The sequence below is a fragment of the Ammospiza caudacuta genome, chromosome 1, assembly GCF_027887145.1.
Source record: "Ammospiza caudacuta isolate bAmmCau1 chromosome 1, bAmmCau1.pri, whole genome shotgun sequence".
NCBI lineage: Eukaryota > Metazoa > Chordata > Aves > Passeriformes > Passerellidae > Ammospiza > Ammospiza caudacuta.
Genome location: NC_080593.1, coordinates 116,019,204 through 116,043,609, shown reverse-complemented (window position 1 = coordinate 116,043,609; position 24,406 = coordinate 116,019,204). Strand labels below are relative to the sequence as shown.

The window sequence follows — 24,406 nt, the reverse complement described above, 5'->3', positions numbered from 1 at the left end:
GAATCTCTAGCAGGGAGCCAGGAGATCCTGAGGGAGATCAGGCTGGGGATAAGAACAGAGAGTGAATCACTGGTGGAAGGATGACTTTCAAGTAGCAGCTCATGTGCGGCTTAAAGTGACTCTTTAAGAAGCTCCTGTTAAAACGATATAAGCGTGAAACCTGTACAAGCTATTAAACCTCTAATTTCTTCAAAGAATGGAAGTGAATTTGTTTACAAGGTCTGTTTCCCACAAAATTAGATTGAGTGGCACCAGTTACCAGCTTCTCAGTTATCTTGTCAGAAGTTTATCTGGCTGTTGAGTCTGCAATTAGTTACTCATGCTTGGGGGCTTTGGAATCATCTTAAATCTTGTTGATAGATTATACAATCTCTTGTTCATCAGTGATCTGTACATCTAAATTAATCCCTCTATCATATAGAGGTTATTATTGATGTCCTTGATATGGATATAAACATTTTATCTGTGATTTTAAGACACTTTTGCTGCTGGCTGTAGTAGTCTGTGTTCCAGATCTGACCCCCCAATAAAAATACAAAATCCACTCACTTCCTTCACCCCATGTTGCAGGCTGAACAAATTATTCCCAGTACTGCTCAGTATTTCTGATTCAGTAACCTGAGGCAAGCCCCCTTAACGTGGCCTTTTCCTGGGCTCTGTCAGCACAGAGCTTGGCACACATTGAGGATTTGTAGTCCTTGCTCTTATCAGAACTTTATAAACAATAACTTACTATAGAGTAGCACCACACCATCAGTTTTATCCTTCTTAAACACAGTCTAAACAGATATTTTAATATCTGAATCATGCAGACTATTCCTTTTTTTCTTTTATGTTATTGATAAAATTTCTTTTCAGTGAAAATATCCAGATCTTCCTATATCTTAGTGAGGCACCAGTCATCAGGATATAAACAATTCTATATTAATTCTTGTTACTTTTTGTCATACTGATTTCATTTGTTTTTTTTACCACATTGAGCATCTTTTAACACAGTGCTTGCTTCCTTTTTGCTGTGAAGACGTAAAATCAGAGAAGTCTGAGCTTGCTGTATTTTCTGATCCTGGCACTGACTTTGGCACTTATGATTTGTTTCTTGTAGGAACTTGTTCTGGTGGTGGGGCGGAAAAATCCACGCGTTAAACAAGCAGCAACCTGACTGAGGCAAGGAAAAATCTGTATTCAGTTATGGATTACTGAGCTGGGTTGCAACGTTTAAATCTCTGGCTAATGCTCAAGGCTCTTTAAAGCAGCCAGTGATGCTGGAGTGCTCTCATCTTCCAGTGTAACCACTACGTGCTGCCACACAGGCAGGGTCAGCTGCAGGAATGGACTAACTAGGGAGTTGCGTGTGGAAAACATGCCATGGAGCTCTCCTGGCCTTTGCTAGGGCTGGAAGAAAGGTGTTGTATGGATAAGGGGTGAGAAGCTGCTTGTCCCACGGTTAACAGCAGTACCAAGTGTTGTCCCAGATACTTCCAGGCCTTGTGAAGAAGCCATGACTGCCTTGGTTTTGCTGCTGTCCCTTCAGCTGCTCACTCCCCTGCTAAAAATACTATTCACTTACTCTCTTTTGAGAGAAATTATCTGATCAGCCATGTTGCAGGGATCCTGAGGCTTTGTTGAACTCCGGTCCTTCTTGTTTCAGCGCCTCTTCCATAAATACATGGACAATCTCTTAGCCAGCAGCTATCCTAGCATGACAGAGAGACACAAAATGTTTGAACCTGGGTTGTGCCAAATAAGGATCAGGTGTATTTACAGATACCTTTTTTCCCAAATTGAGAAACTACAGCTTTTTTTTGTTTTGTTTTGTTTTGTTTTTTTTCTTCTCCATGCAGGACATGCTAGGTAGAAAAGAATCCTGTGCTTCAGGACAGTTACCAATGACCAGCCTCAGCTGCCTTTTCTATGCATTGGAAGAATGGACTATTGTGGAGCTCCTGAAGAAATACATTTTTCATCTGATCATTGCTTCACTGACAATTAGTGCAATATTAGTTTTTTTTATAGTTCCTTTAACAATTGTCTTTTTCATTTACCTTACTAATATTTTGCTTTTAATATATCAGAGGAACAATGAGTTAAAAGCAGATCCCTTGAGTGATGTTTGGAATGGTGTAAGAAAAACTATAGCAGGCTTTTGGGATATATATGCAAGAATATGGCATGGTAAGTACAACAGGACTTGTTTGAAGTATTGAATTACAATAAGTGGTAAATACACAGAAGTTTTAATTTTTTTCTTCCATATGGATGCAAATAAGTCACATTTATTATACTTTGTATGGCTTCTTTGAACAGCCTGCAGTATAAAACTTTCTCCACGTGCTCCTAGGATACTGCCTGCTCCAATTCCATCCAAATGGCTCATGGCAAGAGATGTAGCAGGGATGGAAATGAAGGCAGACAAGGTGGAACAGAGCTCTTAGTTGGCAAAAGCTGTGTCTTTCCCAAGCCTTTGTATACATTACCCTTTTAGTCTGGCTCCACCTGAAACCTAAACCAAATGTTGGAAGAGTCATGATAAGGATTCATAGAAGTTCATGTCTGTGAGGAAATTCCCTCCCACTGTGAAGTGAATATATTTAACTCCTGTGGAGAGAACCTCTCTTTGGGATTCTTAAAGAGAATGGTTTCAATTTAAACATCTCACTTTCTCTAAAAGAGAAAAACTTAATTATGGAAAATACCAAACTCTTCATTCTCATTGACACAGGACGGACATTCATACTTCCAGATTTCATGAAAGTATGCAGACTGTCAGCCACTATTTCTGAAAATGAAACATTTTCACGCTAGTTACTAATTTTTTTTATTTTTATTATTGTACTATTTACAAAAAGCTCCTAATAGGAAATAATTACTTTAGTTCCTTCACTGGGAAAAAAGTCTGATCTCATGATTAAATTGACCAACAAATCAGTCTAGTGATATGCTGTGGTGTCTGAGGGACTTTCTTTGTGCTATTGACCAAAAGATCCATCCAGAATTTAATTATTTTGAAAGATACTACAGAGGCTTTCACAAGTCTCTGAAGGTCACTTAACAAAGTAAAAAGTTTTATCTAAAGTGCCAGATGATTTACAGATATCATTGTCAGTGTACTGCTTTCCATCCCAAACAGGTTATGAGCTTCATGGTGTGAAAAACCTCCCAGAAGGACCAGGAATTCTTGTCTATTACCATGGAGCTATTCCTATAGACTACCTTTACTTTTTGTCTAGGCTGTTTCTGTGGAAGAAAAGACTTTGCCTGTCAGTAGCTGATCATTTTGTGTTTCGTTTACCAGGTAGGAACCTGTTCTCTTGTATTTAAGCTTCTTGGATTCAAAACCTGTCCTAGTTTTGGTGAACTTTACATTTACTATATTTGAAAGAGAGCTTTTAAACTAAAAGAATGCTTTTAGATTTTTAAACTAAAAGTTGATAGATGTAATAGGACAAACAGAGTAGCATTATCCTGTCTTTTCAGTAAACATTGGTAAACCCTCCAAAGCAAGCAAATAGAGATTAATAATCCTTTTGGGATTAAATGTCATGCCTCAGTAGAAAGTGCTGGATAGGACTCTACTATTGACTTAGTGCTGACTGGTCAGGAGAAGACACAGAGAAGGAAAAATAATTCAATTTTAGAAAGACAAGGCGTAAAAAAGTGTCCAGAAGGAATAGCAGGGGAATTATTTTAAGGCACCTTTATGCCACTAATATTGAAAGCTGTTTTAAAATAGAGAATAGAGGAAGCTATTTAGAAGGACACTCTTGGGAAAACAGAGTTTTCCTGAAAACAAGTATTATAAACTCAAGTAAATTTGATGCCAAAACCATATTCAGGCACTCCTAGAAAGTGTCCTTTCTTAAGTAGGACTTGAGAAGATTACAATAATTTTCTTAAGTCCTATTTAGTAAATACTGTGTTGTACTGAGCACATTGGAAGTAAGAAGTCATCAAAAGATGATTGATTGGCTTTTAAGAGTACCCTCAAAAAAGGAGAAAGTTTAGCGAAATCTTGCAAGGGAGACTTCTTTTTTTAAGAAATAAGTAAGAGGGTACTGTTCAAATTGAAGTGTCCCTATGTTAGCGTTCAAAAACACATAATCACGGAGCGATTATATGCGGTGCTTTTTATTAAGAGCTCTGGGAATCGGGGTATATTCAACCCAAATCTGACTCCGACCATACATCCGAAATGATCATGTTTTATACTCTATCATTACATAACTTTCATGTTAATTATTAAACTTATATTGTTCTATTGTATACATAAATTTAGCCCCTCTCTGAATTTCCAACATAGTTTCTCACTATTCTTCTTATGGTTATATAATAATTACATTTAATTACTAAACAATCATCACATCTAACAATTATATAATTTATCATACTGCTTATGCAGGTGCAGTTGATCTGGGAAAGCACAAAGCCTAACATTTTAGATTCTATCTTTAACTTTTTCCAGGGTTCCACTATCATTCTCCCCCCTTTGAAAGCATTTTCACTTCACTATAGGTGTAAATGTTTTCACTTAATACAGTCCTTTATTCCTCAGTTCGTACTTGGTTCTTCAAATCCAGGGTTGATGTAAAGGTTGTCGTGGATGCTGTTACGAACTGGAGAACCAGAAGATGGTGGGCGTGGATCTCGTGTTAGTGCCTTTATTATCCTCTGGTTCCAGGATGTTTTCTTCTGTATCTCTCCCTTTAAGATGCTGTAAACTAACCAAATTGCTAAGAATACAATTAGTAAGATTATCACACTCTCAATGATAGATTTAATCCATGAACTCACATTCTACCCCAATCCTTTAAAGATTTTTTCCTAACCAGCTTGTAGCCAAATCCTTTTGCTCTTCTTGTGCTTCATGATCTATTTGTTTCAACTGATTGGTGTCATATTCTACATCTGCAGTTACATTTGGGATATGAATGCAGCAATGATCAACTTGTCCCTTTAAAAATCCACATACTCCATGCTCTTTCAGGAGTAACATATCTAGGTTGATTTTGTAAAGTCATTTTTGTGGTGGCTTGTAATTGTATATTTAATTCTTTAAATCCTTCCCGGGTGACTCTTGCCAGTCTACCTACCTGACCTGTAAGTTTGTACAGCATCTCTCTGCTCTTATAGTTTGCTATAGGACCAAGCAATGACTCTAGGGCCCATCCAAATTTCACTCCACTAGAGGGTTCTTGCCAAGTGTCATCTGGATTTTCATTGTCTAGAACTTCTCGTCTTGCTCTTATCTGCAGAAGTTCATGTTTTCCATTAAATGGGGACTTTTTCCAAATTGGACATAAGGTTGGCAGGCCTAAAGTAATCTCCTTTACTTTCCGGTCTATAGGCAGATGTGTTGTCCAGGTACCATCACTTGCTGCCCATACAAATTGTCCTGGACCTTGGATTGTAATCCTGGTACACCCTATAACTGCTTTATAATTCACTTTGCCTTGTTTATGTTTGATCCCTCTGCAAGCACAACCAATTTGTAGGGCAATTGCCAGGGGTGGCATCTGTTTTATCTCTTCATCATCTGAAGTGCAGTCGTAAGTTTTATTACATGCCCACCAACTTACTTTGTCTGCCCTCGTTCTGCTACTAGTGTCAGTGTTCGTTATTGCTGGATCTGTTTCATTCTCGGGGCCTTCCCACTTAATACACCAAGGGCTGTTTGCCATATATTGGAATCTTTGAAGAATACTCACTGTCCCAAGGTTCTATCTGATCTTTCTTATCCTTGGCCTCACATTCCCATACCAGAGTTGTTTCTGTAACTTGCCTCGATTCGGGTACCAGTTTACATGTAATTGTTTTGTTCTTTTGTATTTCAGGTAGTTTTGATGTTATGATTCCCCAAGTTACTGGGTCTCCTGCTGCCTTTGGTATTGGCAGACAGGCAGTTATTCAGCCGGTGTTTTGCATTTTGGCAAAATCTTTGACTAATCCGATCATTACATTCTCAGCCCGGCTAAAGTTTTCCCAAGAGACAGAACATAATTATACACTTCCTGCTTTCCTGTGACATGTACATTAGGGTTAGGCTCAGGAGATTCATATGGTTTCCCATACAATATCTCATAAGGACTGACAGACATCCCACTCCTAGGCTTTATCCGAATCCTCAACAGTGCTATTGGCAAAGCCTGCGGCCACTGCAATTTGGCTTCTTGGCACATTTTACTGATTTGCCTTTTTAGTGTCTGATTCATCCTCTCTACCTGTCCACTTGACTGGGGTCTCCACGGTGTGTGGAGGTCCCAATTTATCCCCAGCAATCTACTTACCTCTCTTACTACTGTAGCTATAAAATGGGGTCCCCTATCTGATGATACCCCTAGGGGTACCCCAAACCTGGGAATAATCTCCTGTAGTAACCACTTAACTGTTTCCTTTGCTTGGTTCGTGCAACAGGGAAGGGCTTCTGGCCACCCAGAGAATGTGTCAACCCCCACTAACAGGTATTTGTATCCTCAAGTCCTTGGTAGCTCTACAAAATCTACCTGCCAATAGTCTCCTGGCTCTATTCCTATCTGAGTTCTTCCTAGCTGCGCCTGTCGCCTGGCCACTGGGTTGTTTTTCAAGCAGATATCACATTTTGACATTACTGATTTTGCCATTGTTAACATCCGTACTAAAATTAAACTCTGCTTTAGCAATTTTACCAATGCCTCTGCTCCCCAGTGACATTCGTTATGTTTAATTTGTAGAACCTCTCTCATTATCAAGGGGGGTACTACTATTTGTCCTTGTGCAGTTACATACCATCCCTCTGAATTCTTTTGTGCATTTAGCAAACGTGCCAGTCTCTCATCTTCTACTGAATATTTTGGTTTTGGAGGCAAATTCAATTGGGATACATTAAGCTTCAAAGGTATCAATGCCATTGTTGTTTGTACCTTTCGAGCAACCTGTCGGGCTGCCCAGTCTGCCTTTCGATTTCCCTCACAGATTTCGGAGTTTCCTGATTGGTGTGCTTTGCAGTGAATGATTGCTACTTGTTCAGGTTTTTGTACTGCCTTTATCAATTGCAGGACTGCATCCTGATGTTTAATGTGCGTACCCCAAGAAGATAACAGTCCTCTTTCTTTCCACAGTGCTCCGTGTACATGCACCACTCCAAAAGCATATTTTGAGGCAGTCCAGATATTTACCTTTTTCCCTTCACTTAATTCTAGTGCCCTGGTAATAGCAACCAGTTCTGCCTTCTGGGCAGATGTATTTGGTGGTAATGCCTTTGCCTCCACTACTGTATTGACTGTTGTTACCGCATATCCAGCGTATCTGGTTCTGTTTTCCACGAAGCTGCTCCCATCTGTAAACAGCTCCCACTCCGGCTGCTCTAGTGGGACGTCTTTCAGGTCTTCTCTTGCTGAATAGGTGTACTCTATTACTTCTACACAGTCGTGTTCTAATGGGCCTTCTTCAGTTGTGGTACCTAGGAACAAAGCTGGATTCAAAAGGTTAGTTGTTTTTAATGTGACATCATCCTGCTCAGTCAGGACTACCTGGAATTTCATCATTCTGCTGGGAGATAGCCAATGGCCCCCCTTTTGTTCTAAGACAGTGGTTACTATGTGTGGTACATAGACATCTATGTGCCTTCCCATAGTAAGTTTCCTGGCTTCTTGTATCAGGATCACAGTAGCTGCGACTGCCCGCAGACATGGGGGCCACCCGGCACTTATCTTGTTGAGTTGTTTGGAAAAGTAGCCCACCGGCCTTTTCCAGCTTCCCAGACATTGGGTCAGGACTCCTAGTGCTAGGCGCAGCCTTTCATGTACAAACAGCTGAAAATCTTTAGACAGATCAGGTAACCCAAATGCTGGAGCAGTTGTCAGTGCTTCCTTTAATTTTAGGAAGGCTTCTTTCTGTGGTTTGCCCCAGGTGAATGGCTGCATCTTCTGAGCTTTGTACAGGGGTTTTGCAATCAGTCCATAGTCCATGATCCACAAGCGACACCATCCTGCCATCCCGAGGAAGATTCGCAGATCATGTAAATTCTGGGGCTCTGGAATAGCACAAATAGCTTGGATACGATTAGTACCTAGTTTTTGTTGCCCTTGTGAAATTTCACATCCCAGGTAAATCACCGTCTGTTGTGTGATTTGTGCCTTTCCTCTGGATACTTTATAGCCTCCCATCCCCAGTGAATGTAAAATCTCAATGGTTACCTTTATACAGGTTGCTCTTTCTTCTGTAGCTATTAGTATATCATCAACATACTGCAACAATAATTATTGGTCTCTTGGTACTTGCCCATTTTCAGTCCAAATTTCCAGTTCCTTTGCCAGTTGGTTTCCGAATAGGGTCGGCGAGTTCTTGTAGCCTTGTGGGAGTCGTGTCCAGGTGAGCTGGGTCTTTCTTCCGTTCCCTGAGTTTTCCCACTCAAAGGCAAACAGTTTCCTACTTTCTTTGTCAAGGGGGATGCAGAAAAAGGCATCTTTTAAATCAATTACGGTAAACCATTTATATATCTCCTTTACGGATGTTAGCAATGTATAAGGATTTGTTACCACTGGATAAATGTCCTTTGTTATTTTATTTATTGATCTCAAATCCTGCACTAATCTATATTCACCATTTGGCTTCTTTACTGGAAATATTGGTGTATTAAATTCTGATTCACATTCTTCTAAAATTCGGTATTTCAAGAATTTCTCAATAATCTTTACTATTCCTTGCCGTGCTTCTGGTTTTATGGGATATTGTTTGACTTGTACAACCCTTGCCCCTTCTTTTAACTCTACATGCACTGGTTGTGCCAATTTAGATTTCCCTGGTATATCCGTCTCCCATACAGAGGGAATCACTGCATCTTCTACCTCCCTAGGGATAGAGGTGACAGGTTTTTCTTTGATCATTAATATCTGTCCCGTCTTTGATTCAGGTATTTTCATTATAAGCTCTCCATTTTCAAAGGTTATTACCGCATCAAGTTTTGCTAGCAAATCTCTCCCTAAAAGCGGAATTGGACACTCAGGTACATATAAAAATTCGTGTGTTATGATCTTGTTTCCAAAGCACAAATTTAGGGGTTGCAGGAAAGGCCATTTTTCCTCTTTCCCTGTAGCGCCGACTATTGTCGTTTCCTTGTCCCCAATTTGTCCTTCCAAATCATTCAATACAGAAAAACTAGCTCCCGTATCTATTAGAAATCTGACCTCTTTATGCCCTAACTGTATATTTACAACAGGTTCCTTAACTTGTTCTACTGGTTCTACATCTAGTCAGCTGGTATACTCCCCCAGGACCATCTCCTTGGTAGCCTGCTGGAACTGATTGCCCTGGTCAAACTGGTTATTCAAACTTGGGCAATTTCGCTTCCAATGCCCCTCCTGCTTACAATATGCACACTGATTCAGGCTTAACCCCTGGGTAACTGGTCTCCTACCCTGACCATTCCTGTTACACGCCCTGAAATTTGGGTTCCCTCTCCCCTGTATTACTGCCAAAAGATTCTGCTGCTGCCTTTTACTAGCTTCTTTTTCCCGATTGTTATATACATTCCAGGCGACCTCGAGTAACTTATCCAATTTCCTTAATTCTTCCCCTTCTAATTTTTGCAATTTTCTACGAATGTCATCCTGTGATTGGCCCAAGAATATGAGAGCGAGCTGAACCTTTGCTTGCTCTGTATCCATTTGGAGGTCTGTATATTTCCTTGCTACCTCCTTAAGCCTCTCCAAAAATGCAGTGGGAGATTCCTTCTTTTCCTGTCGAACCTCATATAGTTTGGACCAATTTATAGTTTTGGGTACAGCATTCTGAACTCCTATTTGGATCCACTCTTGGTATTTCCGTAATCTCCTCATATCACACAATAAATTAGGGTCCCAATTTGGATCCTCAATTGGGAAATTCAGATCTAAGTTCCCTGTTACAAGCCCATTTCTAATATCTTCTCTTGCCCTCTCTTTGGCTGCCTTAAGTACCATTTCTTTTTCAGTAGAATCCATCTGAGTATCTAATATCACCTGTATGTCATCCCAGTCAGGATTTTGCATTTTCATAACCATTTTTACTACCACGTGCCACTTTATCAGGATTTTCTCTATAAGTTCCGGCTGACTGTTTCCAAATGACTAAGTCTGCCAGGGAAAAAGGCACTTTTACAAATACTGGCCCTTCCACTCCGACACCTTGTCGCAAGGGGGCAATCACAGTCCGTTTTTGTTTCCTTATGCCATCTCTATGCACAACTGGAGCAAGCTTTGCCCGACCCTGGGTTCTATGAGCTATTGAGGTCACTGATTCATTACCATTGCTATCTTTTTCACTCGCATAACTCTTTCCCTTTTCTATCACAGTTAGGTTTTGCTCATCTTCCGAGGAAGAGGGATCGGGTGATGATGGGAGAGGAGGATAAAGAGGGAAAGGTGTATTAGATGAGACAGGTTCAGGGGTAGGTGGGTGAGGAGCAGGTAGTGGGATAGGGACAGATGAAACAGGTGGGATAGGATTAGGTTCTCTTCTTCCTATTGGAGCTACTTGTAAATCAATATCTGTATAATTTTCTCTACTCAAGCTTTCTCTTAACGCCAAGTGTTCTAAACAACGTTCCTCACAAACCCCACACTTTGCAGATGTTTTAACCATTAATAATCCACATTCATTCTGCCATTCTGGCTTTCCCCGTAAGTAGAAAAACAGATCAACATATGGGACTTCATCCCATTTTCCTTCTTGTTTACAAAACGACATTAACTGCGAAATAGTGTTATATTGCAGAGTACCGTATTTTGGCCATTTTTCACCGTTCTCCAAGGCATATTCTGGCCACCATGAATTACAATAATCAATCAACTTAGTTTTACGTAATCCTTCCCCAAAGTTACCTTGTTTCCAATGTACTAATAAGCACCCCAAAGGAGAATTTTGCGGGATAGGGGTGTTACTGCCCAAAATCCCTGTAAGTTTCTCCATTTCAGAAATACCACAAATGCCGAACCCGCAATGCTTTCGCGATTGTCTTACGGAACGGTGCCTAGGCTTACACCAACAGGAATTCCTTTAGCCCAACCAAGCGTAGCTTTCACTGCGTCTTATTGGCAGGCATCCAAACCAAAGTAAAAAGCACCTTACCTTTCTCCCAGGGACGTTTGTGAGCGGCGGAAGCGGTCGCGGCCGATGGGCTCCCTGAGAATCCCTCGGTGCCGGCTGGAGCGTGATCGAGTCGCGAACTCGGTCAGCAGCACTCACAAGGGTCCCATCTTCGGGTCACCAAAATGTTAGCGTTCAAAAACACATAATCACGGAGCGATTATATGCGGTGCTTTTTATTAAGAGCTCTGGGAATCAGGGTATATTCAACCCAAATCTGACTCCGACCATACATCCGAAATGATCATGTTTTATACTCTATCGTTACATAACTTTCATGTTAATTATTAAACTTATATTGTTCTATTGTATACATAAATTTAGCCCCTCTCTGAATTTCCAACATAGTTTCTCACTATTATTCTTATGGTTATATAATAATTACATTTAATTACTAAACAATCATCACATCTAACAATTATATAATTTATCATACTGCTTATGCAGGTGCAGTTGATCTGGGAAAGCACAAAGCCTAACATTTTAGATTCTATCTTTAACTTTTTCCAGGGTTCCACTATCACCTAGCACATATTTTTATTACAAATATAAAATACACATTTGTTAGGACTAAGCAACACTCTCAGCTGGGCAGTTCCTGGACTACTGGTGTGTACATAACATATTGATTTCATTATGCTAGAACAACAAAAGGTGGCAAATGCTGTGTCAGCCTTCAAAAAGGCTATAAAATGACATCTGGTAAGAAAGACGACAAATAATTGAAGTTAGACCTCCCCACTGCATTAGTAGAAGATGTGGCTAAAAGTGAAATTCCTCCCTAACCTTCTTTTGCTCTACTCTGCTTACTTTTTGTGAAGAAATGTTACACTTCACAGATGAGTTCTTTACAGATTTCTCATGAGCATATGCTAGACCTCAGTTCAGCTTATTTACAGGATTAATTACACTAACAGGAGATTTCTTCTTGTGAATTAATAAGTCTCTCCATCTCAGAATAGCTGTTAAATAATAAAGTAACAAAAAAAAAAGGTCAAAGATGATTCAGAGGTGTGGTATGGCTTCCTTTGAAGAGCTAGGACATCAGACAGAAGCCTTGCATGGCTGAGGGATAAAAAATTCTGTGAGACCTAGAAAAGGGGAATAAGAAGTGATAATATTTTCATGTGATACATTATAATTCTCATAAGTTTTAAAGCCAAGAAAATGAAGAACCTCTTTGCTTAATAACAATATGATCTTCCTGACTTTAGGATGAAACATATGAGTTCAAAAAAGGATTAAACAAAGTTAACATCTGTCTTTGACAGAAAGATCTATTAAGCATGATACCTTGAATAAGATTAAATACAGTTAAATTACAGGATTCAGCACTGTGTTATCTTGCCTTCCAAAGTTTTTGTTACAGACTTCTGTCAGTCCAGTTCCATCAGAGCTGTTGCTTCCACTTATTAATATAAAAAAATTATTTTCAAACTCTGCTTTTTGAACAGGGAATTTGAAGTTTGCGGAAATGCTTGTTTGCTTTCTATCAGAGTTCCAAACAGATATATTTTAAATATGAAGATAATATTAGAAATCATAGAGTACTTCTATGGTTCTTAATCTGTCCTTTAGAGAAATCCCATTTATGGAAACAGAAGAAGGAGATTCACTGTGGTGAATTCATTCATGAGATGCATGAATTTGATCCACATAGTTTGCAATTTAACCACAAAATACTCAATTAAACAGCTCAAAACCTCAATGTTTAAAATGTTAAATATCACATTTTAAAAGAAGACCAAAAATAGCTGCTTGTCAAGTATTTATTTTTGTACCAATCTTTATTGTACTGGTTCTTTTTTCTGTATTAAAATATGTAAAAAGAAGGAGAGAGGAATAGATGCTTATTTTCTGATTTCTTGCTATGACCCACAAGTTTTGTTTACATAATTTGTTTGATAATTATGAAATATTGCATGTGGAAGCATTTTTTAATTGAAGCGTTCCTGACAATATGGTTCATCTTCATAATATTTGGGCAAAAATATTGTCAGGTATTTCTCATTTTGCCAGCATTTATTCTGTAGGTGTCTTACTTCCTTCATAAAAATTTGTCTTAGCCTAAATATATAAATATAAATATATAGCTACTAGATATTAATTTAGTTGTAATCTGGCTCCTCCATGCAAATATATTTGGGGTATATATTGTTATATTAAATGTACTTTTGCTACGTATTTATTTCAGGACTTAGGTTACTGTTGGCTGTGACGGGTGTCATACCAGGTACGAGGGAGGAGTGTCTTGTTGCCCTGAAGAAAGGATACTTGGTGTCCATCTCACCAGGTGGAGTTCGAGAGGCGCTGTTCAGTGATGAAAGTTATCAGCTGATGTGGGGAAATCGAAAAGGCTTTGCTCAAGTTGCTCTAGAAGCAAAAGTGGTGAGTGCCATACATTACCAAACCCAGTTTATGCTTTCTGCATATCTGCTTCATTATAAAATGCAACTTAGGAGCATTTGTTGGAAAATCTTCCAGGAAAAATGGTTGGGAAATAAAGATTTCATTTTCTTTTCCCATTGCTTTCCTCAAGCATATTTCATTCACAAGGAGCAAGAGTTTTGTGGAACTGTCAAACTTTTCCCTGACTGTTTGTTTCAAAGCATCCATATCTGTGGTTCCATGTCTGCAGTTCCATCATGCAGGCATCCAGTGTTTCATCTTGATTGTATTTCAATAATCTTCACTATGGTCCTTCTCCATTCTGCCCTAAGGTTTCATTCTTTTTTTCTTATCCTAATAGACTTACATCTTTATCTTACTTCAACATATCCAGTCATTTCCTTATGGTTCTTTAATGTATTATTTTATCTTTCTTTTCATTTATCCTGTGAGGGTCTAGGATTTTGTCCTTTCCTTTACTTTTCATCATGTTTGTGAAAGATTACATCAGCTAACTCAAGGTGTGTCTACATCAGTGTCTGAGTTTGAATCGTGTGCACTTTTGAAGCAGTTTGTGCATTTCCCTCACCGTGCTTTCATTCACATCAAAGAACATGTTAGAATACTGGAGCTGCATTCCTTCTGGCTGAAACTAAACCAAAATTGGAATCTAATACTCTCCATTGGTCTTCAGTCAATGGTGCCAAACAAGAATTAGTTCTAGATAAAAACAGAGCACTGAAATGTGTTCAGTGTGGGTGTCAGATTCTCAGCATCCTCTAGATATGTTCTTCTCTTGATTTGCACTCCACCAATGTACTCATGGCCAAGGTTTCAGTTAGTTTCCATACGGACGATGATCTACAAATACAACCTTCTACCACTATCTCTGACTTCTTGTATCTAAGTCTATGTGGCAGACTGTTTTTCTGATACAGTCTCTGGAAAATTATTCTATTTGGGATGGCATGCAGCTGAAAGAGCAGCAACTCTGTATTTTTCCTAACTGCTGCTCCTCATCATCACCACTTTGAGACACAAGTTTTCTGCCTTAATTTTGACTTAGCATACCTAGTGATTTTTGTGTCTGACAATACTGGTGCAAATCCAGACTTTATCTGTTCTGCCATGCACTTTCTGCTGCTTTCTCATGAACTGCACAACCATCACTTTTTCCTCACATTCTTATGAATATCTCATCATTTGCAGTGCTTTTTGATCTTCCACATAAAGTTTTCTGTCTATATAGGAGAAGCTGTACAGGGAGTTGAGTTCTTCCCATGAAACTTTAATTTCTTAACATCCCTTTTTATGCAGTTATATTGCTTTTGCATCTCATCTGATTTGTTGCTTCTCAAACTTTGTTTTGGTCTCTTGTGCTATGGCTCCTAGTACAAAGGCTCTGAAGGTGCAAAATGTATGCTTCAGGCAAATATTTCTTTGTAACTCTAAATTATTGTGGGGAGATAATTAAACACTAGAATAAAATTAGGGACATTTACCCAATGGATAAAATAATTTTAGGTCTGGAATCCTGTTTCCACATCTTGTCTAATGTGGCTTTTAAAAAATCAGGTTTTAGGTGCTTCTGTTCTGTTTCCTGTCCTTTTTCTCAAAAGAGTAAATGTTAGTCATAATACTTCATATGCTTTGTGGGCCTGTACACCACCACTACTGGGAAAGTATCAGAATGTGAATGGGATAAACTCAGTCATGGGTTTCACATGGGCGTCTTGAGTTCCCTAATAGTCTTCCTATGTATTAAATGAATTATATGCTGAAACAGTTAGAAAGAGTTGTCACTTTCAAAACTTGAGAGATTTCTATTGATTTTGCTTTCATCTCTGTTTTTCAAGCTACTTCAAACATCTGGAAAAATTTTTGCCATATGTTCTCCTTTCACATGGAACCTTACAGTAAGGCAATGTAACAGGTTTTGGATTTTTAAATAGAAATTGAATTAAAAACTCTGAGTGCCCTTACATAGATTGCCACCTTCATCAAAAGACAACACAAGAATCCTTGCCAGTAATTCTCCTAATTCTACTAGTTTTCCATAATATAGAAGCACGTGGAAGTAACTGAATAGTAGTACATAAAATTGTTACCTCCTTTTCATGACAGATTATGAGTTTGGTTCTTGATGGGGGTTTTAAAAATTTTATTTATTGAATTGGGTATTCTTTGAGGGTAAGATTCTTGCAGTGTGAAAGAGTCTGTGGTCCTTTGCATAATGTTTGGTAAAACAGGCACGATGCAGGACTGTTACCAGGAGGGCAGAGAGAGTATATTATCCTTTCACAGCTACTATCCTGGACTTACCTTTACAGTGCTGGAAGTTCTTATATCTCTTTTTATTACCCTCATTCAGTTTTATGGGATTTTATGATCAGGAAGTCTGATTAGATCCCTGCATGATGGACATTGCTGTAATTAGCTTGCAAGCTTCACTGAACTTTGGGCATCATCGGTATTTTCTGGAAATCTGCAATCAGACAAACCTTAGATAACTAAACACTAAAAAAACAAAAAAAAAGGAAACTGCTGTGCATTTAACAGGAGAGGGGGCAATATTAACCTGATATATAATTTCTTATATAAAGTTAGATCCACAGTAGTCACTGGATCCCATCTTTTGACACATTTCAAGTTTGATTATTTGTTCTTGCTGCACCCTTTTGAATACTGGCTAGACTAGTCTTCCTGCTTGACCAAAGACTGGGGTGTAGTGGATGCCAGGCACTCATCAAAGCCTCTCTATCACTGCCTTCCACAAGTGGACAGAGAGAGAGAAAATAAAGCAAAGGGCTGAGATAAAGACTGGGAGAAATCACTCACTGAATACCATTATGAGAAAAACAGACTCAACTTAGGGATATTAGTTGCATTTATTAGCAACAAAATCAGATCAAGACAATGAGAAGTAAAGTAAAATTCTTAAAAACACCTCTTCCCCACCTCTCCCTTCACCCTTGGCTCTACCTCCTTCCCTGCAGTGGCACAGGCAGATGGGGAATGGGGATCATGGCCAGTTTGTTGTTTCTGCCACTGCTCAGAGAGAGGAGTTCTTCTCCTGTTCTAGCATGGGGTTCATACCACAGAAGACAAACTCAACTTCAAATTGAGTCCATCCCCTGGGCAACAGGCTCTCCATGAATATGCGAGTCACTGTTCCACAGGGTGCAGTCCTTCAGGCACAGCCTGCTCCAGCGAGGGTCCCCCCTAGGGTCACAAGTCCTTCCAGGAAACCTGCTCCAGCATGGGCTTCTCTCTCTGTGGGTCTGCAGACCCCTGCCTGTGCTCCTGCACTGCTTTCCTGCAGCTACACAGCCCTCTTTGAGGCATCCATGCTCTGGTGTGGGCCTCCTCCATGGGTGGATCTCTGCATTGCTGGGGTCTTCTGTGGGCTGCAGGAGCACAGCTGCCTCACCCTGGGCTGCAGGGGAATCTCTGCTCTGGAGCATCTCCTTCCTCTCCTTCCACACTGACCTTGGTGCCTGCAGGGTCGCTTCTCTCACATTTTCTCACTTTGTTCTTCTCTGTCCGCAATTACGTATGCACAATAATATTTTTCCTTCTTAAATATGTTATCACAGAGGTGTTTTGATCATTCCTGATGGGCTTGGCCTTGGCATGCAGCTCATCCATCCTGGAGCCAGCTGGCATTGGCTCTGCCAGACACAGGGAAAGCTTCTGGCATCTTCTTATAGAAGCCACCCCTGTAGCTCCTCCTCTACCAAAATCTGGCCACAAAAAACAAATACACCAGGGATAGACTCATCCAGATATCAGAGCTTGTTCTATTATGTAGCAATGAATATAAGTTTGCTAATAATTACTCAGATATCATGAATAAAAGCAAGATAGAATTATAGGGGTATTTTAAAAGTTTCTCTACATACAGTGTAGCCCTCAAACAAAGAACTACACACACTTTATCAAAATGACTACATTGTGGTTAATAACCTGTCACAGATTACTTGAATGGAGAATTCAAGACAAAACCAACTTTATATATGAATAGACATTCCCATCCATCATACAATATTACAGAAGTTCAATAGTTCTTCCACTGAAAAAGTTGAAGAAAAGCAAACAAGGAAGGTAGTTTCAGCTTCAGTCCTTACCTGCAAAGTTTCTGCATTTGGTTTCCACTTCATTTTGTGTAACTACTCTGCTTAACAGGAGTCAGTGTTACAATTTAGTGTTATGACTCAATGTACCCCTAGGACCTATATTTGTCCCAGGCAAATTCATCCATGATTTTCAGAAATACTCTCAGTCTATGGCTTGGTTTTTGCAGGCTATGGGGAGGGATCATAATTTCTGAAGATCCCCGAATTTTACCTGTGCCAAAAAATTCCTTTAAGCTGAGTTAGGTGAAAAATAAACAGGAGCTATGAATTATAAAATTCTCATGTATGGGCAAGGGGTTTGGACTACCTGATATCCAGAGGTCTCTTCCAACCTCAACTATCCTGTAATTCTGTGATTTTCAAGCTGGCTGGGAGTGACCCAGCTCAGTTCCAGCACAGCAAGTACAAATGTGTTGGTTACTGCAGATCTGGTTGTGCTGCTTTAGAAATGTAAGATTTTATGTGCATACCTGTGTTTTCCAGATTAGGGACTGAATGTTGCTGCCTACCCTGCACCTCAGTTGCTGATCATTATATGAGAGTAACTTCTGTAGTTACCAGATTTCTTTACAGCCTACCATATGTTTCTCTTGTACTATTCCTAAAATTTAAAGTGTTTTGTTTGTGTGACAGATAGGTTTCAAACATTTTACATCTTAGCTGTACAGTATTCAATTAATAGCTGAAACAAAGTTAAGTATTTTTAGAGTCCAGTACTTATATATTTTTAAATGGCATTACTGATTACTTTTTAAGGGTTTATTTCTAGCAGTTTCCCTTAATTTTGCATTCTGAAAGGTTTACTATTACAGCTTTATGCATGTTTAATACTTTTGTTCTCCCTCAGGTATTTTTTCCTTTTAATGCTTTCTATCCCTATGAGTTATTTGGTAGGCTCTAGTTAGGTATTTTTCCTGCTTGTTTTTTTCTCATCCTGCAGCTTCTGTTCTGTAGTAGTGATTCTTAACAGTAGGAAAGTCTTCTTTCATTACCTTCTGGACAAGTTGTTCCTACAACCTGTTCAAATTAGAGTTTCAGGAAGAGGAAAAGGGACAACAGAGGAGAAAAAAATCTTTGCATACATGGATACAACTACTGTCAGTCTGTCTACAAACTACGAAATCTTACCTCAGGCTGTAAGGCATGACTGTTTCAAGTGCAGGTATCTCAAGCATGTCTCTTTTCAGTCACAAAGATGAAGTGACCCGGTTCTGTAATCCTCAGAAGGTGTGTAGTCCAGGTCAGTGAGGACACACAATTGCTTTTTTTGTCTAAGGGATCTGCAGAAGTAATTTCCAGTGAAGTTTTGTACAAACATTACTGCTTCAGTTAGACCCTATTTGAGAAGCAGATGAGACGAGCCAGCCGTGAATGTCTGCTTGCTTTCTGCAAGACTTCACAAACTGAATACTTTCCTATTCACCACTCACAATGAAAGCTTTAGACAAAGAAACCATGGAAATTGGTTTTATGTTCCAGTCAGTGATATTGCAGTAAATACATAATAAAGAAGTTATACAAAACCTAGTACAGTGTCAGTAATTTTATTTACACATAGTGACTTTAAAACAGATGTTTATGGCAGCTGAAAAATAGCATTTTATTTCTATTCTGGTGTTTTTAAAATCAAGATTCCTTGTTTACTATTTAACTAACTGGTAATTACCCTCTGTATTTGAGTGAGTTTCTTAGCTGCATTAGCAAGCACTAAAGCAGAAATTAAAACCTGGTATAACATTTCAACCTTTTAATTTTTTTTTCTACTTCCTTAGCCCATCATTCCAATGTATACTCAAAATGTCCGTGAAGGCTATAGGATGTTTAAAGAAAGAAGTAAGAACTTAAAAATATATTTTATGTATTTTGAATGTTTTATCTTTTTTCTCTCAGATTTTTCTTGCTTTTATCTTAGATTTTGCTTTTCAGATTTTTGCTTGCTTTGGATTCTTTAACACTTGCTGTGGGTCAGAGGTAGCTCAAATTTGGAAATAGCTTGTGAATAACTGGTTTGTGTGTGTGATTTGTCTTATTTCTCTGGTCTATTTGACTTATTTCTCTGGTCTATTAAGTCTATCAAACTTTGTTTTGGTGGACAATTGCTTCAACTTGCTTCAACCTGTAACAACTTCCTAACTATCAAATAAAGCAGTAGAAGTATTCTACATTAATCAGATTTCATGTTTGAATTGTGTTTACTGTGACTATAATCTCACTTTTTCCTCCCATAAACCATTTCAGGATTTTTTAGACAGTTATATGAGAGCACACGATTGCCTTTTACTCCTCCATACGGAGGACTTCCAGTTAAATTTCGCACATACATTGGGCAGCCAATCCCTTACGACCCAAATATAACTGCAGAGGAATTAGTTGAAAAGGTAAGTTTTCTCTCCTTGCAATATTGAACTACATACTTTGCCCTCTACTATAGGTGCACTTGAAACCAGTTTTTTGCATGCTTGAATAAAGACCAATACACTTTTACTAGTTTGTTCACCTATGGGCAGCTGAAGTTTGGGATCATTTAATGTACAAATATCTACCAATAAATATTGACATAGTAACAGTTGATTGGGATGCCCTCATCCTTTCCAAATGTATGAGCTCTGTCTTCTAGTTATGTCAACTTTGTTCTTCCCATGCCTTTGATAACTTTGATAATTATGATAACTGATAGATGTAAATTGTGTTTTAAGTGCAGTTTTCAGTAACTATGAAAATAAATAAATAACCAATAACTTTGAGAATCTTCACCAAATAGCATTGGGGTCTAGAAGCAAAATTCTTCAAGAGCTTCAGTCTCATTGTCAAAATGAAAATGTTAAAAAGTTGCATCCAAAATATAAAAATATTTTGAGTACCCATAGTTTGGTGAAATTAGTGATGCCTAGTGATTAGAGCATAAAAGTGTTTATAGATCTAGAGTTTAAGCATTTTTCAAAATATAAAGCTAAACTGAAAATGCGGCTTTAAAATTTTTCATCGAAGGTAAAAGGAGGATTTTATGAGAAAAAAAAATCTGCTACAACCTAGAAATACACACAAAAAAATCAGCTATCAGAAATCACTTATTAAAAAACACCGTTCTGTGCCCAAAAAGATGCAACAAATCTAGTTTTTCTTCTTTTGTTTTCTTTTTTCCTTTTTAAGGGTCTGCTGTAGGTTGTGCTGAGCTTCACAAAAGTGAGACCAGAAAGACAGGTTTGGTCTGTCAGAAGGGAACAGGCCCAGCAAGCTGTAGAGTTTGCTCGTAGCACCTTTAGGAGGCTGGAAGCAATATGACTGCCCTTATGGTGGTTGATATTCTTGTATTTTAGGGGAACAGTATTTTGTGTACCTGCAAAAGTGAAATTGAAATTTCCCATTATATTGATTTGCCTTACTAAGGCAAACATTTGGCTGCCCCCTTTGACCACCACCCACTTTGGTGGGAGTACAGTTAGGTCTTCTGTGGCTGATATTACTTATAAAAAAAGGTAATTTAAATGAGGCTTGACGTGAGCAGTGCCCTGGCTTACCTCTCTCTGATCCTGCCCTGCAAAGGAGTTAGGACATGAATCTGTCAGGAAAGGTTTTGCTACTCCTTTTTTATATTCGCAGTGATATTCTACTACCCTTATTTCAAGTTTAAACACACGAGGGAAAACAAAAGAAGATAATTTCTTATTTCTTTTAGAGACACAGAATATTGTATTCATTCTCTTCCTAAACTTTCATTTGAATCTCATGTAAAGAGTATTATGACTTTTATTATTATGTGCATACTGCATATGATAACATTATGGGAGCATTCATGTTGGGAAGGACAGACAGATTCCTATTCCAAATTCCTTGTCCAAGATAGGTCAGCTATAAGATCAGATGAGGTGAGCCAGGCTTTATCCATCACTTTTTTGATGAAAATTTTCAGGGGTGGTAGGTTGCAGAAACTTAATGTTTGAATATGTTAAAAGCTACTTTGACTAAGTAATGAGCACATTTGATAAATCTCAATAATTTCAGCCTACCAAATGCAGTCATTGTTTTTGTTCCTTTCTTTTCAAGAAATGTGTCATTAGGACAGCTAGTTAATATAAAACACAATTATCTTCCTTCTTACAGTAGAGCTATGTGTGAATTTTCCCTCTTGAACCTCTGAGAACTTAGTGATTATACTTTTCTCCCGTGTATAAAATAGGTTTTAAAGGCAAATTTCTCTTCTCTTTTCAGACCAAGGCTGCTGTCCAGGCTCTCATAAGCAAGCACCAAACAATCCCAGGCAGCATATGGAAGGCTTTACTGGAGAGATTTGATAAACGTCGTAAAAGTGATTAGAATGCTCATGTTCATTGCATTGGTTTTACAGCCTACAGTAAAAAACCATGTCCTACAGCACTGGTAACTAATAGTTGGTGTTAACCAGTTTAAATTACAAATTTCTACAGATTTGGTGGAAGAAAACAATTAACCTTTAGGAAGTTCCCCCATGTATTTGAGAATTCCCTGAACTAAGAAAGACTGATGAAGATGACTTATGTATTATAGCAATGCAGCAGCTAAATTCCCCCAAAGGAAATCATGCAGCCAAGGTTTCCCTGGTTCCTAAAACAAGTTTGTACTTACATCTGAGGGCTTTAGTGGTGTTGTCTAGATCTTGTGTGTTTGAGTTTTGAGCGCAGTCTGGTCTCAGAGCAGAGCCTCAGGGCTGGTATTGTCCCACCAAAGACCACCCCACAGGGAGCACCTTCCCTGATGGGCCCCAAGCAAGACATGTCAGAACAGACTGTCTTGCTTTAGATAATCAGCTACTGCTTACACCTTCCTCCTAGAGACTACAAAAAGAGACAATCCCATTAAAACAGATGTTAGACTCCTTCAAACACATCATCTTAGTAGCGTGGAAAGCAGGACTGTGTGCATCCAAGACTTCTTCCCCACAGAAAAAGGTTTTTTAAAGAGAGGGAAAAAAAAGCTTTAGTTCAGCGTAGCAAATATTGCAAATACACGTAGAAGGTAGTTTCAAGTCTGAGCTGGTTCGTGCATGCTCTATTGCACCACACAATAGTTGCCTAGTGGATGAGGCTGCCCCAGCCTGAAAACCCCTGGATGGTGTGTGCAGTATGGTTGTGCTGTATTTACTCAAATCTCCCAGTGACCAGGCTCAGGGGGAGCTTTCTCTGGCAGTGCATCTTTGAGGCTGATCATCACTGGTGGTTTGCCTGATAATGCAGTAGTGCAACACTGCTGGTACACATTGAACCAAAATGCCTGTTTGGAAAGGCAGTCTTGTCTTCCTAATGCAACTTGTGGAAAACTGAGAGTTAGTGCAAAGCAGAATGTGTTTTTACAGGCTGTGGGATGTTGTTACTGGTGGTAGTGGGACAACTTTGTGTAATCTATCCAATATGCCACTAAATGCAACCAACTCAACTTCAAAGACCAAGATAGGTAATTTTTGTGCCTCATTTTCCTTCATGTACTTTTAATATGTAAATAATCTTTCCTCTCAACATACTAAAAGGTTACATAGCATCTAAGGAAATATATGTAATGTTTGCCCATTTTTCAGTAGAAAATGAAATCTGCTCTTTGGATTAAAATAAATTCTTCCCTGACCCTGCCTCTTCACAAGTATTTCTTGCACATCTGGTGAAGGGAGAAGGATGGACAGGTGAGTTATTTCCCTGGACCAAAAAGACAGGAATCCTGTCAAATCCTGTCAACCCTCAAATATGTCTTAAGACAAAGGAGTCTTTACTTGAACACCTTAACTATAACTGCTGTGTACAGGCAGAAAGATTTTTCTCTTAGCAGAGACTCAGCATGCATGGGAGATGATGAACTAAAACAGATCAAGATGCAGACTGATATGCCTGGACATAAGCAGGAATTCAGACCATGAAGTCTTACATGCTGCACTGCTGCTGTATAAGCTAAAATTCAAAGCCTGAGCTTTCAAGGGAGAAAGGAAAAGGTTGTACAATACTAAAATGGATACAGATGAAGAAGCAAGAGGAATTATAAGTAATCAGAATCTAAAGGCTTTCTTTGTATTGCAGAAACTGTAGAAGGACTAGACAGAATCATTGTCTGACTATCCTGTTTTTCAAGTACATTAATACCATCATGGAATGTGTCCAAAGAAGGACAATGAAGCTAGGAAAGGCTCTGGAGCACAAGTCTTATGAGGAAAATCTGAAGGAGGTGGGGTTGTTTAGCGTGGAGAAAAGGAGCCTGTGTGGGGACCAACACCTACAACTACCTGAAAGCATGGTTGTGGCCAGGTGGGAGTCAGTCTCTACTCCCAGGGAATAAGGGACAGAACTAGAGGAAAAGGAAGTTGTGCTGGGAGAGGTTTAGATTGGATATCAGTAAAAAGTTTTCACTGAGAGGGTTGTCAAGCATTGCAACAGGCTGCCCAGGGCAGTGGTGAAGTCAACATCCCAGGAGGTATTCAGAAAACGTGTAGATGTGGCATTTGTGGATATGGTTTAATGGCGGGCTTGGCAGAGATAGGTTATTGATTGGACTCAATGGTCTTAAACTTCCTTTCCAACTTAACAATCCTGATTCTGTGACCAATTAACCAATTCAGTAATCAGAATTTGCACAGCCTTTCAAATGCCATGCTCTCTGATACATGATACGAGGAGCTGTGCTCCAACTCACAATGGGGCACTAACCTTGGGTAGGAGATATGTAATTAGAGTGCTGATTATTTTCAAAAGCAGATATTTCTGTCTCTATCTCCTCTATTTCAGCAGCTGTTAATATCTTCTAACAAGGTTTAAGTTTATCCCAGGCTA

General features: G+C 39.0%; 1 protein-coding gene across 1 annotated transcript; it reads left to right on the top strand.

Moving 5' to 3' along the window:
• Positions 1-1,844: 1,844 nt before the first annotated feature.
• LOC131564400 (transmembrane protein 68-like) lies at positions 1,845-23,137 on the top strand. The gene is made up of 6 exons (XM_058814839.1): positions 1,845-2,172; positions 3,128-3,292; positions 13,292-13,485; positions 19,394-19,454; positions 19,860-19,999; positions 21,831-23,137. Exons 1-6 carry the CDS (start codon positions 1,845-1,847, stop codon positions 21,933-21,935), a joined length of 993 nt encoding a protein of 330 aa, XP_058670822.1. The 3' UTR covers positions 21,936-23,137.
• The last annotated feature ends 1,269 nt before the right edge of the window (positions 23,138-24,406 follow it).